This window comes from Puma concolor, chromosome D4 (genome assembly GCF_028749965.1).
Source record: "Puma concolor isolate L17-30 chromosome D4, mPumCon1.1.hap2, whole genome shotgun sequence".
Lineage (NCBI taxonomy): Eukaryota > Metazoa > Chordata > Mammalia > Carnivora > Felidae > Puma > Puma concolor.
The window spans coordinates 76,796,106-76,812,324 of record NC_141679.1 but is presented as its reverse complement, the minus strand read 5'-3'; the positions used below and the strand labels follow the sequence as shown (position 1 = coordinate 76,812,324).

At 48.0% G+C, this 16,219-nt stretch overlaps 1 protein-coding gene across 1 annotated transcript in view; it reads right to left on the bottom strand.

Moving 5' to 3' along the window:
* Positions 1 to 16,219, bottom strand: part of PAPPA (pappalysin 1) — a 244,271-nt gene that overhangs the window by 39,120 nt on the left and 188,932 nt on the right. The window contains exons 16-17 of the mRNA XM_086683839.1: positions 8,830 to 9,040; positions 8,030 to 8,201 (exon numbers count right to left, since the gene is read on the bottom strand). Coding sequence (XP_086539965.1) covers positions 8,030 to 8,201; positions 8,830 to 9,040 — 383 coding nt within the window. The remainder of the gene's footprint in view (positions 1 to 8,029; positions 8,202 to 8,829; positions 9,041 to 16,219) is intronic.

Sequence of the window (16,219 nt, the reverse complement as noted above, 5' to 3'; positions counted from 1 at the left end):
GAAGGCCAAAGGGCATGCACAAATGCAAGGAAGTACAGTGAGCAACAGACAGCTCCCCAAGGTTTCTCATCCTGTGATCCAAGAGAGGAGGAGTTGGTAGGGCAGAAGCAGAGTGTGGCTTCAATGTCAGCTTATGGAGTTTGGACTCTGTCCCTTGAGAATGGAGAACCACGAGTGGTTTCTGGACAGGGGTCCTTCCATCTGAGAATACACTGTACATTCTCTCCCTCTTTCTTTTTTTAAAAGTGTTTATTTGTTTACTTTGAGAGAGAGAGAGAGAAAGAGAAGGAGAGTGCACACGGGAGAGAGGCAGAACAAGAGGGAGAGAGAGAATCCCAAGCAGGCTTTATGCTGTAAGTGTGGAGACAGACACAGGACTCGATGCCACGAACCATGAGATCATGACCTGAGCCAAAGTCAAGAGTCAGATACTTAGCTGACTGAGCCACCCAGGTGCCCTGTTCTCTCCCTCTTTCAAGCTTTTGATCAGAAGAGAAACTCTGTATGAGGCCAGAGGAGCTGATCATGCTCTACCAATGTGAAAACCTATGCAACGGCTCCTGTGCCCTTCAGCCACCATTCAAACTCCAGTGTCTGGCCTCCAGAGCCCCCACAGCCTTAACCTTGGCTAATTCCCCAGGCTCTCGCTCCCTACAATGTCACCACCAACCTTGAACTTTGGTTTAAATCACCTGCATTCTCAAATGCACCATAGCTATTTCACAACACCATGCCTCTGTACTCAGGGCCTTCTGGCTGCTTTGTTTCCCTCCCCGCCCCAGCACCTTGTCTGGCACAAACTATCGTGTCCTAGTGCTGCTCCAACTCTGCAGAGTGTGCTACCTCAACGTCTCTGCCATGCACTGCCTTGTTGTTTATCATCTGTTCCCACCCAGATGATGAACTCCCTCAAGGCCCAAGACGGTTCCTCACTTGTCCCTGCATCTTCAGGGCCTTTCCACAACTTCTAATAGGTCCTGATAATTTGGTCCATTCATTTATCACTCAGTAGATATTTTTGCTCACTCAAGAACTATCTGTTTTAGGGACATGTGGGTGGCTCAGGTGCTCGGTAAAGCATTGGACTCTTGATTTTGGCTCAGGGCAGATCCCAGGGTCATGGGATCGAGCCCTGCATCGGGTTCCTGTGCTCAGCATGGAGTCTGCTTAGAATTTTCTCTCTCTCCCTCTGCCCTCTGCCCCCTCTCCCCAGCTCGTGTGCGCTCTCTCTCTCTCTCTCTCTCTCTCTCAAAAACAAAACAACAACAAAAAAGAACTATCTGTTTAACAAAAGAAAAGATGTGGCGAATCGGTAGAGAGTTATGGAATGAATTTGTTTAACAAGCAAGAGCATAAATGAATGTGTGGGTGAGGAAATAAATGCATAAATGAGCAAACGAAGAAATGGGTGAATTAGGGAATAAATGAATGAGTGCGTGTATAAGGAAATGAATAAGCTCTTTCAAAGAGCTGATGCAGGCTGAGGCTACCCTGTCTGAGAAAACAGCTGCAAGGAGACAGGATTCAGAAGAGAAAGGGGGTGGCGGCAGTGGGGGGGGGGGCTCTCTGGGCCTCTCATGGGTCTTTCCAAATGCAGTGGGAACCTCTGTGGCCCCGGGAGAAGGGTGGCCCATCCCAAGCATGCAGCTGTGGGACGACTCACAGAGTTCACCCCCAGAGATTGTGTGTGACATCAGGGAAAGTTTAGGCAGCTTCATGTGGCTTCAGAGAACCGACTCTCCCTCCCGGAGCCCCAAGCCCCAGGCCCCATGATTCTGCTGGGCCCTCGGGGGAGTAGGGAATTGACCCCAATTTCCTGGAGCCTTGGCCTGGGCCTATGATGCATTTGGCCTCCAGCCCCCGAAGGGCTGCAGACCTCAGCACTACGTGGGCCAGAGTTGGCTGGGGACCTCGGTTTGCAGCAGAGAACGTATTAGAACTAGCTGGAATCTGCTCAGGGAATTTCGCCATAGAGAAATCCACTATAGAAGGCTCTACCATAGAAGGTGGGAACATAAAGGTACTGGTGTTGCTGCCTCCAGCCCCTCTCCCTCCTGCCCAGCTCATCGGGCACTTTCTATTGCTGACTAAATATGCTTTAAAGAAAAAAGAAAAAAAGATGACAACCTTCTGCTAAGACACCTTAGACTTCCAAACAAGGCATACTTGTGGGCTGGCACTCCAGGGCCTCCAGAGCGGAACCCAGATGACAAGTCTAGCCCCATCTCTTGCTATGCACCTGTCTTTCCTTCTAGTCTCACATTCCTCTTGCTTCCCACCTCCACATCTTTGTCTTTGCTGAGTCCCCTGCACAGCAGACTTCCCGGAGCCTTTCTGGATTTCCACATTCTCTTTTAGGACTAGATCTTGGTGCACTCAGCGCTTACCTACCAGCTAGGACAGAGCCTCAGAATTAACCCTTGATGTTAAGTCTATTGTGACCATGGACGACTGGACATTGAGGATACAATCTGATAGAACCAAAGACCGCTGGGCAAGAAACCTGCTGGGTACACTTGGTTCTGAATGCACAATTCCGAATGCTAAAATGAAATCGCTTCCAAGAGGGCTGAGCATCCCTCAGCAAAACATTTTGCCTCTCTGTGCCTGTGAATATATCTGTATAAAAGCATGTGTGGCTCTCTCAAAGTCTCTTTAGCCACAGGGGCCCCAGAAGGGCTGAAGGCATATCATAATTATATTATCAAATACCCACCATGTGCCGAGTGTTTTACAGGCATTTCGAAATCCTTTTAACGATATAGTAGAGTAGAAATTATATCCCTGCTACAGATTTGGAAACTGAGGTTTAGCTAGCAAGTGAAAAAGTGAGTTTTTAAATGCCACTGTAATGGTCAGGAGCATGAACTCAAGCCAAATTCAAGCCAACTATGGAGATTTAAATCCCAGCCCTGCAACTTCCTAGCCATGGTTATTTAGGGAAGTTCCTTAACCTATGTCCCTTAATTTTCTCAGCTACTAAATGGGCATGGGGTCCACTACCTGACACAATCATCACGAGGACCAAGTAAGTTAGATTATGGGAAGCACTTAGAGCTTAAACACACACTGGGGCTCTCTGTCACCTAAGGCTCAGGGCCACTCCGTTCCGCTATATCTAGGGTGACTTCAGAATCAACCCAAGCATCCCCAACATCTTAGAAGTGGCAGCAGCCACAGCAGGAAGGCAGCATGCCCAAGTCATGGAGATTGCCAGTGTCAGAGCTGGGTCTCCTGACTATAAGCCTCTGTGCCTGTAATGCAACGGAGGGGAGAGGTGGGTAGGGGAGGCGAGATGAGGAGAGGGGGAGAATCAGATTTCTTCTCCTTAGCAGAGATGGGAATAGACAAAATAATGGCAGAGAGACACATGGCAGCCTCAGAGCAGGACAGAACCAGGCTGTACAGATGGGACATAAAGAGCTTAAAGCCTTGGAGGCAGGCTGACCTAATAACGGGAATCTCAGGTCCACCACTCTTAGCTATATAACAGAGAGAGAACCACCTTACCTTATGGGACCTCAGCCTCCTCATCTACAAAATGGGGCAGCAATGCCAGACTGATGCTGTGGGGCTTAAATAATGTGTCCGTGTAGAGCACTCAGCCCAGGGACTAGCAAGTAATAAATGCTTAATAAACCACTGCTATTAATTACTTGCCTCCATCCCCAGGCAATGCGTTGCCCCTATATGCACATTGCATCTTCCAGGTAAGGTACAAGGGTGACATGTAGCCCTTTGTGTAGGAGGAAGGATGGGCAGAAAATCTGGTATGTGTCATGCCTTGGTTAGGAGATCGGAGACTTTAAGTTCTGACTCTGCTAGTGACTTGCTGTGTGACTCGAGGCAAGTCCCTTCCCTTCTCTGGCTCCAGTGGCCCCATCTGTAAAATAAGCGGGCTGCAGTGGGGGATCTCCTAGGTCTTGTCCACCTCCTGTGAAGTTTCTAACTTCCTCTAGGAAGCCCAGAGTGCCTAGGCAAGAATTTCACAAGGCTCAGCCTAAAAGCCGCCCCTGCTTGGAGAGGCACTGTGCATGCAAGAACTGTGCTGTATCCACAGCAGAGCCCATAAAGGCAGGAGCCAGATGCATACCACTAGGGGCAGAAAGGCTTTCACAGCCACGTCTGTGACCCATGTGATGAACTGGGTGCATCACTGATTCTACCCCCACCCTTCCGGTCTTGCTCCTCCTGAGCCACTGAAAGCCCCGTTAAGAGCATTACTTGGTCGACAAGCACCTTTAGTCTCTCCCTCCCCTGCTGCGGGCCCTGTGCACGCATCTGCCACAGACTCTGTCCCTCCTCCCCTAATCACCTGCAAATTCCCCACAGTGCTTCTCTGCAAAACTGGGCCTGAGTTATCACCTTGGACAGCTCAGGAACATCTGAGCTGGATTAAATGTTGGGACACTTAGCACTTCTCCCCAGCTGTCTGGGGATGGAGTTCTTGCCCTTTGGCACTAGCCTGCCCTGGAAATGTTCGGGGGTAGTGGGAAGAACAGGGCTGTGGGGCCCGTCAACACCGCCCACTCACTCGTAACTATGGACAAGAACTTAGCCTCCTAGCCTTCTTTCCTCATTGGAAGAAGGGGATGATGTTTCTTCTTCAAATGTTTGTTGTGAGTTGTCGAAATGAATGAAAGTCTGGGGCACCTGTCTGGCATCCTGGAAACACTTTAAAAAGCTGTTATTACCAAGGTTCTTGGTCATGGTTCACAGGAATAATAACGCTATAAATTTGAGAGCTGAACTGTCCAATATGGTAGCTACTAGTGTGACTGTTTGCATTTAAATTTGAACCATTTGAAATTAAATAAAGTGTAAAACTTGGTCACTCAGTCACTCCAGCCATATTTCAAGTACTCCATCACCAGATGTGACCAGTGGCTGCCATATCTCAAAGCACAGATAGGGACTATTTTCATCGTAGCAGAAAGTTCTACCGGGCATTGCTAGGCTAGAGAGCCTATATATTCTACAGTTTATTTGAGCAAGAAATTGGGCTTCCCAATGGTTCACACCAATCTCCCCACCCCACATTCTGGTTTCATGCATGATAGATGCCGCCCTCTCTGACTTTCTGGGGCTTGCCTCCCACAGAGGGATAACTTTCAAGATACTGCCTTTGTTTCCAGATTCTATAGGAGCCCACATGGAGCATCAGGGATTCTCCCCACTAGAAGTGACCTCAAAGGGAGGTGTTTGTGGTCTGTGCCTTCCCCAGGGCTGCCATATATGGTGACACAGGTTGTGTACTGTACAATTTCAGGATGGTAGTTGTAGGCATACTGTACTTTTACTATCTCATGTAATCCAGACAAACTATGAGTCATGAGAAAACTGACTCTTAAAGGATTAAACAACTTGCCCGGGTCCTCCCACAAGGAAGTGGTAAAGTCAGGATTTGAACTCAGAGTTCATCGTGGCTCCCAAGGCATAAATGAAGCAGAGGTTTTATTTGTTAATGTGCTTTCAGTTGCAGTGGGAGGGAGAACACGAACCTCCCCTATAGTAGTCCCTGTCCCTGCTGCCAGGATCTGGAACTTGTTTGGAAAGCAAAGGATTCCGACTCTATACAAGCTGTTTAATTCAAGATGCTCTGGGTCGTAAGTTTCTGCTGTGTTTACAGGCAGCAAGAGGGGATCTGAGGTGAATACTAGATTTGGCTCTCAGGCCCCTGGTCTGAGGGTAGAGGAAATTCATTTTCGGTACAAACTAGAAACGTCAATTGTATTAGGAGCCCATTTGGCACACGTCCCCTCATTCTTTGCGCCGACAGGCAATACCCTGCCCCTCCGCGTCTAGCCTCTCCACCGGTTGCCAAACAGAACTGCTTGAGTCGTCTGATAAATTTACATTTTCCTCTCCTTTAAATACAAACTGGCCATGAAAGGTACTTGGCAGGCCCCAGGCAGACTGGGTTCCAGTTTGATAACATGACCACGGCCAGAATATTATTTGGCTCAGCAGTTTGGGTAACTGTTAGCAACAGTTTTATGTAAGGGAGGGAGAGGGGAGCTGATCAGCCTGCATGAGGCCGGGGTAATCTCTGGCCTTTGCTTGTTCCTGCACTGGCTTCTGCTTCCCTGGCAGTCAAGGCTGGGAAGGATTTGGGTACACAGACGTCCATGGGTGTACTCTATGAAGGATTTTCAACTGGTGCCTGTCTGCAGTTGGGAGGACCTGGACTCTGATTCTGACTCAGGTGACCCCAGCTGCATCACCTTGGGTAGCTGACTGATTTCTCCCAGCATGAGTTTTTCTCATTTAGAAAATAAGGAGATGGTTCTGGATGTTCACTGTGGCTCTTTCTCATAGCTTGACATTTCCTGAGCACTTACTAGGTGTCTGGCACTGTCCCAAGTGCTGAAAACTCAGGGAAGATTAAAGAGGTGGTCAAGCATTTCACAGCCTGGGGAGGAGGGCACCTGAAATGAATTGCAGCACAGTATGGCCAGTGCTGGGGTGTGGGTGGGCTGGAGAACCCCAAGGAGGGACACCGAGCCCAACAGTAGAAGGGATCTCAAGAAAGAGTTCCTGGGATTGATAGTCACCAGGGTGGGGGGGATGGGCAGAACAGGTGAAGGGGAGTAGGGGTACAGGCTTGAATAGTAAGTCACAGGGATAAGAGGTACAGCACAGGAAGTGTAGTCTATGGTAGTGTGATGGCATTGTAAGGTGACAGGTGATAGCTACATGTGTGGTGAGCACAGTGTGACATATAGACTTGTCGAATCACTATGTTGTACACCTGCAACTAATATAACATCATGTGCCAATCATCCTTCAGTAAAAGGGGTTCCTGGAGGAATGGGTGCCTGAGCTGACCTGGGAAGGAAGATTAGAAGTGAGGCAGCTGGAAAAGGTAAGAGAAACTCTTTAACTGAGAATGCAGAGGTAAGAGGGAAAGCAGTCTCACTGGTGATGGAGAGGCCTCAAATCCACCCTGAGGAGCTGGGAGTTTATCCCACAGGGGATGAGGGTTACTGGTTCCAGAAGGGTTTTAAGCAGGGGAATCGTCGTGACAAGATCTATGCGCTGAACAAATCGCTCAGGCTGAAACGCAGAGAATGCGCTGGAGGGAGGCAGGGGGGTAAAAGCAGGGAGATGACCAGAAAGCTGCACGTGGCCCAGGAAAGAGATGTCAATGGCCTGAGTTAGAGTGGTGGCACCGGGGACAGGGGAGAACAGCTTTAGGAGATGTCCTGGAGGCAGAAGGGGTAGGACTTGGTTTGCATGTGAGGAGCAGGAGAGAGAGGGGCTTAAGGATGGTGGTTTGACAGGGCCTGGCATCTGGGGGGAACTATAAAGATGGGTGAGTGCTGGCTGCAGGTGAAGCCTGGGGCCCATCCAGCTGAACCCTAGCCTCACCTGGCTGAAGGTTCTTGCACACCTGCGAAATACGGGGCTCAGTGTACCAACCAAACAGCGGGTTCTATCACAGTGGAACCGCTAGTGGGTTTAAGGCTCCTCTGGAGTGAGCTGGCCTCTTGTTCCCCCTTCTCCATCCTAGATTCCCCCACCCATCTCAGAAGCAGCAAAAGCACTTCAGTCACAGACTCCTCCCGCAGGAGTGGGTGGGAATGCCAGACTTCCTCCCAGGCACAAGGGGATGGAGACAAAATCCCAACCCTGCTATCTCCTCCTCGTCTCCCTCTCTTCCCCAGTGTTCTCCAGACTCTACACTTCTAGTCTGAGCCTGGTTCCATTTCTCTTCATGCTGCCAGAACCAACTGATGTCTTGAGGTCATGGGATTCCATACGTGCTTTCCTTCGGAAAAGTTCTAACACTACACATTTTACAAAGCTAAGAGTCTCTGAGCCAAAATATGGTGTTCAGGGAGGACAACAAGGCTCAGGGACATTACAAAAGAATATAACTAGAACCCAGTTTTTTAATGTCTGCATTGACAACCCTGCCATATCTTCAGAGTCTACTGGAGGACACTGTTCTTCAGACACAGGTCGGTCTTCGGTAAGCAGATAGGAGAGGGCCCGGAGCACCGACCTCAAGTTCAAGGAGCCTTACCTGGGCAGCATCGCTGTCTTCACACTTGATCCTACACTCGCTGTTGAACTGGAAGCCATTTGTGCACTGGTAGAGCCCGTGGAATTTCGGCGGAGGTGGGTCACAAGTCACAGGAACACAAGCTCCCTCCTGCCAGCTGCCATCTTGGGTACACTGAGTCTTGAAGGCTCGTCTTCAAAGAAGAGATAAAAGAAGAGATGTCTCAAGGACCAGATGGCTAGACTCATGCCCTCCCCCCCTTTCCCTTTCCCGTTCCTGATCCCCTACCTGTCCTTTTGGTCGGTGGGGGGCATGCATAGGGATTGAAGAAAATTCATTCACAGAACTTGAGGCAAGCAAGAGTTTCAGACAGTGTCTCAGTTGCGTGTGGATTAAAATAAAATTCTAGCCCTGCAAGCTCCTGTCCTCTCTCTTCCTTCTAGAAGGTTCTTATGGGTGCTAGTACAATGATGATATTAACACTCACCATTTGTTGAACAATTACTATGTGCCAGGTACCTTGCAAACACTTTATATACACATCCTCATTTATTTTTCACAATTATCCTATGCAGTAACTGATATTATCATTCCCATCTTATTGCTGAAAACTAGAGGCCCAGAGAAGTGAACTCACTTGCCTGAGGTCACACAGCCAGTAGGCAGTTCCTAGCAATGTCTCTCTAGATTCTCACAGGGCAGCATGTAATGAACAGTGGCTAATCCCTCTAGCGAAGAAACGAGTGCTTCCTTGTAATCAGATATCCAGACCTGGCTCTCTTTGCCCCCCAGAACTTGTGTGTATTTCCAGCCCTACTTACTTCTTTGACTTCCGGGAGGAGCCAGGCACGTGGTATCCAGGTTTGCACTTGTACTTGCAGAAAGAGCCCACCTTGTGCTTGTTCTCTCGGCACCGGGCTGTCTGGAGGTCTGCGTTGGGCACCGGGGGTGGAGCTAGGCACATGAGCTCACACAGGGCCTCCGGGAAGGACCACAGTCCATCCTCCATACAGGTCAGCAGGCTGTTGTTGCCTGGAGGACACAGGCGGGCAAGGTTTAGCAGATGGGGCGGGAAGGTGTGGGGGATGGGTCTCTGACAGACAAGCTAACTTACGGGTTGCCTGGACTTAAGCCAACTTGAAGAGCCAGAAGGCTCTTGGTCTTGGAATCCTAGACCCTTCCATTTACAACTGAGAGACCCTAAGGAGATCCAGAGAGCTGTGACAAAAGGAGACCCAACCTGGCAAGTAACTCACCCCACATCTATAGTAAATGGAAAGTCAAGGATTCTGAACCCCACATACTGCATAGGAAAGAGACTTCATGCTTCTTCCATCCATCCTCCTTGGTTTGCCCGGCGGGCATCTGAGCCTAGAGATGAATGTACCTGCTTTCTGATCATTGACACAGGAGGCCCCTATCAGAATCTACTCTGAGCTCTGATGTCAGGGTGCCATGTGACCTCAAACTGCCTGCCGTTCCTCTCTGGGCCCTGTGCCCCTGTACTTATCCTAGCCCCCCTTGTGCCTGGAAGTGACAGCACTGTGGTATCTGGAGGCTTGATATTTCTTTCAGGCCCCAGTGTTCAGTGAAGCTTTGCCAAAGCAGCTGAGAGAGCAGCACTCCCCTGTAGGCCGTGCCAGCTCCAACAGACGTGCTGACTGCCACCGGGAAGCTGGCCTGATGGGGAATGTTGCAAATAAAAGTAAAACACGAGGTGTTAGGCTTTTCACTGCCAGGTCATATATTGTCAATGCACAAAAACCTCCCCCAAGACAATTAGAGATGGACCTGAAGCCTGGGTTTCTCAAGGGGAAATGCTCGTCTCCCCAGTTATTACTGGACGGTGTTAACAAGCAGGGCTGGAAGCACGTGGGAGGCTACGGGGACGTGAAGGTTGGAGGGGCGGAAAGATGGGGCGAGATGGACCTTCACCACATCCTGAGTGCCATGGACCCATTACTCAATTATTCTCGCAGCAGGCCCATGAGAAATAGAGACTCGGATGGTGAGCTGACCCAACTGAGTCCTCAGTTAGTAAAAGGCAAACTGCAGCTTCGAACCAATTTTGTCTAGTGACAAAGGTGTTATTATTTTCCATGGAAAGTTGGCTACGTATGTTCAGTGGAGCCCTTTTCTCTGAGAGCCAAATGAGAGAGGCAAACCCCAACTCTCCTTCAGACAAAATGAAACATTTACGAAAAGTGTCCAGAAAAGTACTGTCAGGTTCCTTATTTGCTTCTTCACTCCATACCTCCTAACCTCACCTTCATCGGCAGATCCGAGGGGCCCATGTGAATTGCACAGAGGCCTTCATTCATCCAACAAGCATCTACGCAGTGCTGACTATGTGCCAGCTACTCTTCTGTATGGTGGGACAAACTCCTCAAACACAGCCCTCTTGGAGCTTATATTCTAGTGTGATAGGGAGGAACTGAATAAACTATATGAAAAAGTAAACTGTTTGGTATACTAGAAGGCAGTAGATACTCCAGAGACAGATAAAGGAAGAAGAAGAAGAAGAAGAAGAAGAAGAAGAAGAAGAAGAAGAAGAAGAAGAAAAGGAAGAAGAAGAAGAAGAGGAGGAGGAGGGGGAAGAAGAGGAGGAGAAGCAGGAAGAAGAAGAGGAGGAGGAGGAGGAGGAGGAGGAATAAGAAGAGGAAGAAGAAGAAGAAGAAGAGGGAGCAGAAGAGGGAGACAAAGAAGAGGAGGAGGAGGAGGAGGGAGAGGAAGAAGGAGGAAGAAGAGGAAGAGGAGGAGGAGGAAGAAGAAAGAAGAGGAAGGAGAAGAGGAGGAAGAAGAGGAGGAGGAGGGGGAGGAGGAAGAAGAAGAGGAAGAAGAGGAGGAGGAGGGGGAGGAAGAAGAAGAAGAAGAGGAAGAAGAGGAGGGGGAAGAGGAGGAAGAGGACGAAGAAGAGGAGGAGGAAGAAGAAGAGGAGGAGGAGGAGGAGGAGGAAGAAGAAGAAGAGGAAGAAGAAGAAGAAGAAGAAGAAGAAGAAGAAGAAGAAGAAGAAAAGGAAGAAGAGGGAGAAGAAGAAGAAGGAGGAGGAGGGGAGGAGGAGGAAGAGGAAGAAGAGGAAGAAGAAAAAGAGGAGGAGGAGGAAGAAGGAGGAAGAAGAGGAAGAGGAGGAGGAGGCGGAAGAAGAGGAAGAGGAGGAAGAAGAGGAAGAGGAGGGAGAAAGAAGAGGAGGAGGAGGAGGGAGAAAGAAGAGAAGAGGAAAAGAAAGAGGACATAGGCAGTGCTGGGCACTCTTTCTATAGGCTCCTTACTCCCTGACCCCAATCATCGTCTTCTTTCTCCTCTTCTGTCAGTGTGATCCGTCTGGTGAACACGAGGCAACCTAGTGTCCGTGAACTCCACAAAGGATTGCATGTTGATAAACAGTGATAATGCAAACTATAGAGATTTCTACATCAAGTAAAAGATGATTCATTTGGCTTCCATAGAAGCAGAGAGGTTTCTAGAACACTAGAGACTACAAACGGCTTTTTGCGTTGCTTTTGTGACTGGGGCAGTGTTTTGGGGTACACAGGCATAGCAAAAGCTATAGGCTCCTATAACTTTTAGGGAAGGGATAAGAGGAGTTATAAAAGATATAAGCTGAATTGACCTCTCTGAATTCCCCAGGAAAGATAAAATATCTGTGGAAAAAGTGTTAGGACTCCTAAAAGTATACCGTATCAGCATTGCAAATTATAAAGTGAAAGTCATGGTCCTTTAGTGGCAAGATAACATAAAAATTGCAAAATGTTACTTAAGAGAGGAAATGTGTGTGTGTGTGTGTGTGTGTGTGTGTGTGTGAGAGAGAGAGAGAGAGAGAGAGAGAGAGAGAGAGAGACAGAGAGACAGAGACAGAGACACAGAGAATGCAAACCAGAAACGTAAATTCTGGGAGAGGGTATATAGGAGTTAGCTGTGTACCACATTCAAAAGAAGAACCATGCTAAAGCAGGAATTGGTGGTTCAGGACCATGGACATGCCCGCACCCCAACAACAAACAAAATCCAGGAGATGCAGACACAGAATCAGTATTGCCATGCCCAGCTGTAGCCACTACTCTATATCTACTATATGGCATTGAAGAAAGGGTATAACACATGCTATCCATGTCCTGCCCTCATCCCCTTAGCCCTGACCTCTGTATTCTGAAGGATGGTTAGTGTACCTGCAATCCTGTGCTGGAGGCCTTTGGTTGTGGTCATGTGTGCATGCTCTGCCTGTGCATAGGGCAAGCTCACAGTGCTGCTGGGAAGAAGCATTCAACCAGTGATGGAGCTGGTGGATTAACATGCCAGTTCCCAGAGCTGCGGTACCTCTGAGGAGTATTCTGCTCTGTCTCTCACAGTTCCCCAAAGGGATTGGCCTCTGGTTGCCCACAGCAGTATCTGGCTCTAAAAGAGACACTGGATGCTTCTGTCACGTCCATGCCTCCTGATCTCATTCCCTGCCTGTGTTTCCTGGGGGAGCATGATGATCTCTGGAAAAGGACATGCAAGCTGAGATCAAGAGACAGATGCTTAACTAACTGAGCCACCCAGGTGCCCCTCATCTGTTCATCTTTAAAGTCAGGAAAATAAACCTTGCTCACCCTACCTACAAATGTGCCTAAAGAAATTTCAATCTCTAGTGAATATTAAAATAATTATAAATGTACTGTCAAAGAAATGTGCCTGTTTTTATTATTTTATTCAAAAGATTACCCAGAAGACCAAATCTCTTTGGGAGCACCTTTAAGTCTGAAATTAACCTAGGGCAGAATATAAGTTGTGAAGTACCAGGAGACCTAACATCTGATTTCTTAGTACGTCATACATGGTGCCTGCATCCTGAAGCCAAGGAATGGACCTTGTTCATTCCTTTAGTGCCAGACCCTAGCCTAGTGCCAAGCATATAGTAGGCCCTTTGTATCCATTTGTTAAATGCATGAACTATTATGAACCTGCATGTGACACTGAATAAGTCACCTAACCTCTCTGGCCTTAAGCCAAAGCTGTCTTTGAGTTCATAGCAGCTCTACAATTTAGGATGTGAAAGAATATTGGCCACTGTATTGTTTTGAGAAAACACAAATGCAGCTAGATGGACTGGAAAAGGACACACGAGCCCCTGGGAGGCTGCATCGGCCAAAGGCTAGTATTGCTGGAGCTGGGAGGAAATTCAGTTTCTTTGTTCCTAGTAAGAAATAGACCTTAACAGAAGATACAGAGGAGGAAGAGGAAGAAGGACAGGAACTATAGAGGAGAGGTCTCTGTACAAAGTCCTGGGCCAGATGAGACAGGAAACAAGGACATAAAGGATCTCAGGATGGTCGTTTTTCCAAAAAGAGCCAACTGGAACTTCACCCAGCACTGAGGCTGCAGCAAGTCAGAGGGAAAAGCTGAGGCAAAAGAAATGGAGCCATCAAGAGAAACATGCCATCCTCTGCCAATTTCAGTCCGGAAAGCACATTCCTAGGCTCCTGAGACCCCATGGAGTCAAAGAGAAAATCTGAGCTGGGCTTGGCAGTCCCAGAAAGCATGTCATTTGCTCAGGAAAACTGGGCTCTCATAGCTCCAGCCGAGGTGAATCAGATTACATTTTGATTGTTTAATTGTCCAGTTCTCCTCCTAAATGTCTGAAAGGAATTATACCAATAGCTGTTTGGAATTGAGTCCATCAGGCAGGCCCAGAAGGAATTATCAGGGCCATCTTCTTGATGTTCCTCATAACCCAATTTGTCATCAATCCCATTTTGTAGGTGAGAAAACAGAGTATAAGGGAACGTGAGTCACTCAATCTTGGGGCTCCCTCCAGGTCTGACTCCTAAGTGCTCTCTATCTCTCTCTCTTTTAAATGTTTGTTTGTTTGTTTGTTTGTTTATTTATTTATTTTGAGAGAGCGAGCGAGCGAGAGAGCACAAGGGGGAAGAGGCAGAGACAGAGAGAGGGAGACAGAGAGAATCCCAAGCAGGCTCTGCACCATAAGCAGAGAACCCAATGAGGGGCTTGAATTCACGAACCACAAGATTGTGAGCTGAAATCAAGAGTCGATGCTTAACCAACTAAGCCACCCAGGCACCCCACCTAAGTGCTCTCTTGACCCCACCACAGAGCTTTTACCCATGAGCACAGCCAAAGAACATGTCATGGAATCAGGAGAATTTGGATGAGTGGAGTATCTCAAAATCAAGAACTGGTCATACAATAAGATTTCACAACCTCTACCCCCTTGTCCAGAATGGTGCCCTTTGCTTCCACATTTCTTTACCAAGGGGCCCCATTTGTCATTCTGCATGTTAGACTCAAAGGAAAGAGGCTGTTCTAAGATGCAGTCACCACCAGAGACAACTAATGGAAAACTTCCCAAGAAGAGAGAAAGGAGCCTGCAACATTGGACACCTGCCATGCAGGAGAGGCTTGGGAATGCAAATGGCAGACACAAGGTAGATAATTCCACCAGATTGGTGGGCATGGCATGCCCAGCAAAGGGTCATATCTAAAGTCAGGACTCCCGCCTTCTGGCCTCAGTGCTAATGGTAATGTCTTCCTCTTTTGGGCCTCAGTTTCCCTATCGCCAAATTAAATGATCATCCTTGATGACCTCTGGGATTCTCCAAGCTCTGAGGTTCCAGTCTTCAATGGGGTTCTGGGTTGAGGGACAGGCTTCAGAAAAGGTTAAAGGGCTTTGGCAAGTAAGAACAGGCTTGACTCTCAAAACCTGAGCAACTGCTCAGAGTGGAGCACGAGTGAGAAAGGAAGAATCATTTAACAGATTACATCTTAGCATTGCTCATGTCGAAAAGTGGCCTCGTAGGCAGCTGTGTGATCTTGGACAAATCTCTTCTCCACTGTGACCCTCAAGTCTCCAGGCATAATCTGAGTAGTGGTCTACCATCAGCACCCAGCAGTGGTTCGGACCCAGTGGCATCCTAGTCCATCCGGGGCCCTGACCATCCCAAACACCAGGGTGACAGATGGAGAAAGAAGCATTCTCTTAGGAGTTGTATGAGAATCTCTCTTGTAGGGGAAGGGTGACCCTGTTTTTTGTGGGGAAGATGTCCTGATGAGATCATTGGGACCCTCCAGGGCCTGGCTATCTGTTTCTGAGAAAGAAGGAAGGGTCTCCTCCTGAGACAGAAAAGAGAATGTGCAATTCCTACAGCGAGGGAAGTCATAACAGGCTCTGCAGGGAGATAGTTGGGGTGAGGAAAAGAGTGAGAGCAGGTACGAAGGTTCACTGCTATAGGATGTGGCCACTCTCTTTGTCCACTCAGCTTACATCTCCATATTTGGTAATGTTTGGGAAATCAGGAAGTGCTCAATGATGTTGAGTATCTTCTGGAAGCAAGTAAGTAGACTGAGTTTTCAATCTGAGGTTAAATAGGCAAAACAGACAGAAAAGGCAATAAAAGCCAGTAGTACAATGTGAACCTTTGAGAAAGACCTTTGTAGGATGAAGGCGTGCTCACTTTATTTTTTTAAATATTTTTTTAAGATTATTTACGTAAGTTGTCTCTACATCCAACGTAGGGCTCAAACTCAACCCTGAGATCAAGAGCCCCATGCTCTTCCACATGAGCCAGCCATGCTCCCCAAGACATGCTTACTTCAGAAGCCGCACTCCACGGTCAAGTGCACCCAACACAGTTGAGTTGAGGTTGATGACGTGATATAAGTAATGTTGCATTTTTAGCTCTTTAATTAAACATTTATGATTTTGAAGTTTTGTTGTTGTTGTTGAACTTTAGAATATACTTCCTCTCATCCATTTTTGTGGGTTCTACCTGTGCTTGTAATGCTCATTTAGTATAGTGCTTCAGTAGAAGTGACTCTAAGGCTGTGGGTTTGTAGGATATTTTGCGTACATCTTAAAGAGGGCTCAGAATTTAAGTGAAAGTGGGGATATTCAAGAAAAATTCCCTGGGAATAGAAAGTTAAGTGTTTGTTATATCAGTTCCCAGGGGCTACACTAGTAATTGCCTGTCCTGGGTGGTGGCTGCTTGTCTGACAACACTTACCTCCCAGGTTCTGGGAGGAACATGGAGGATGGAACCTGTTTCCACAGCTCCCAGGACTAAGGCCTCCGTGAGATGAAGAGGTCAGGGCTGGGAGAGAGGTCATGGCACAGGTTCTCACAAGGATGCCTTGGGGAAGGGGCTCAGTATTCACTGAGCACTTTCTCTGGCTCTGGAATTTTATACACACCATATCTTTCAGTCCTCAACTAGACTC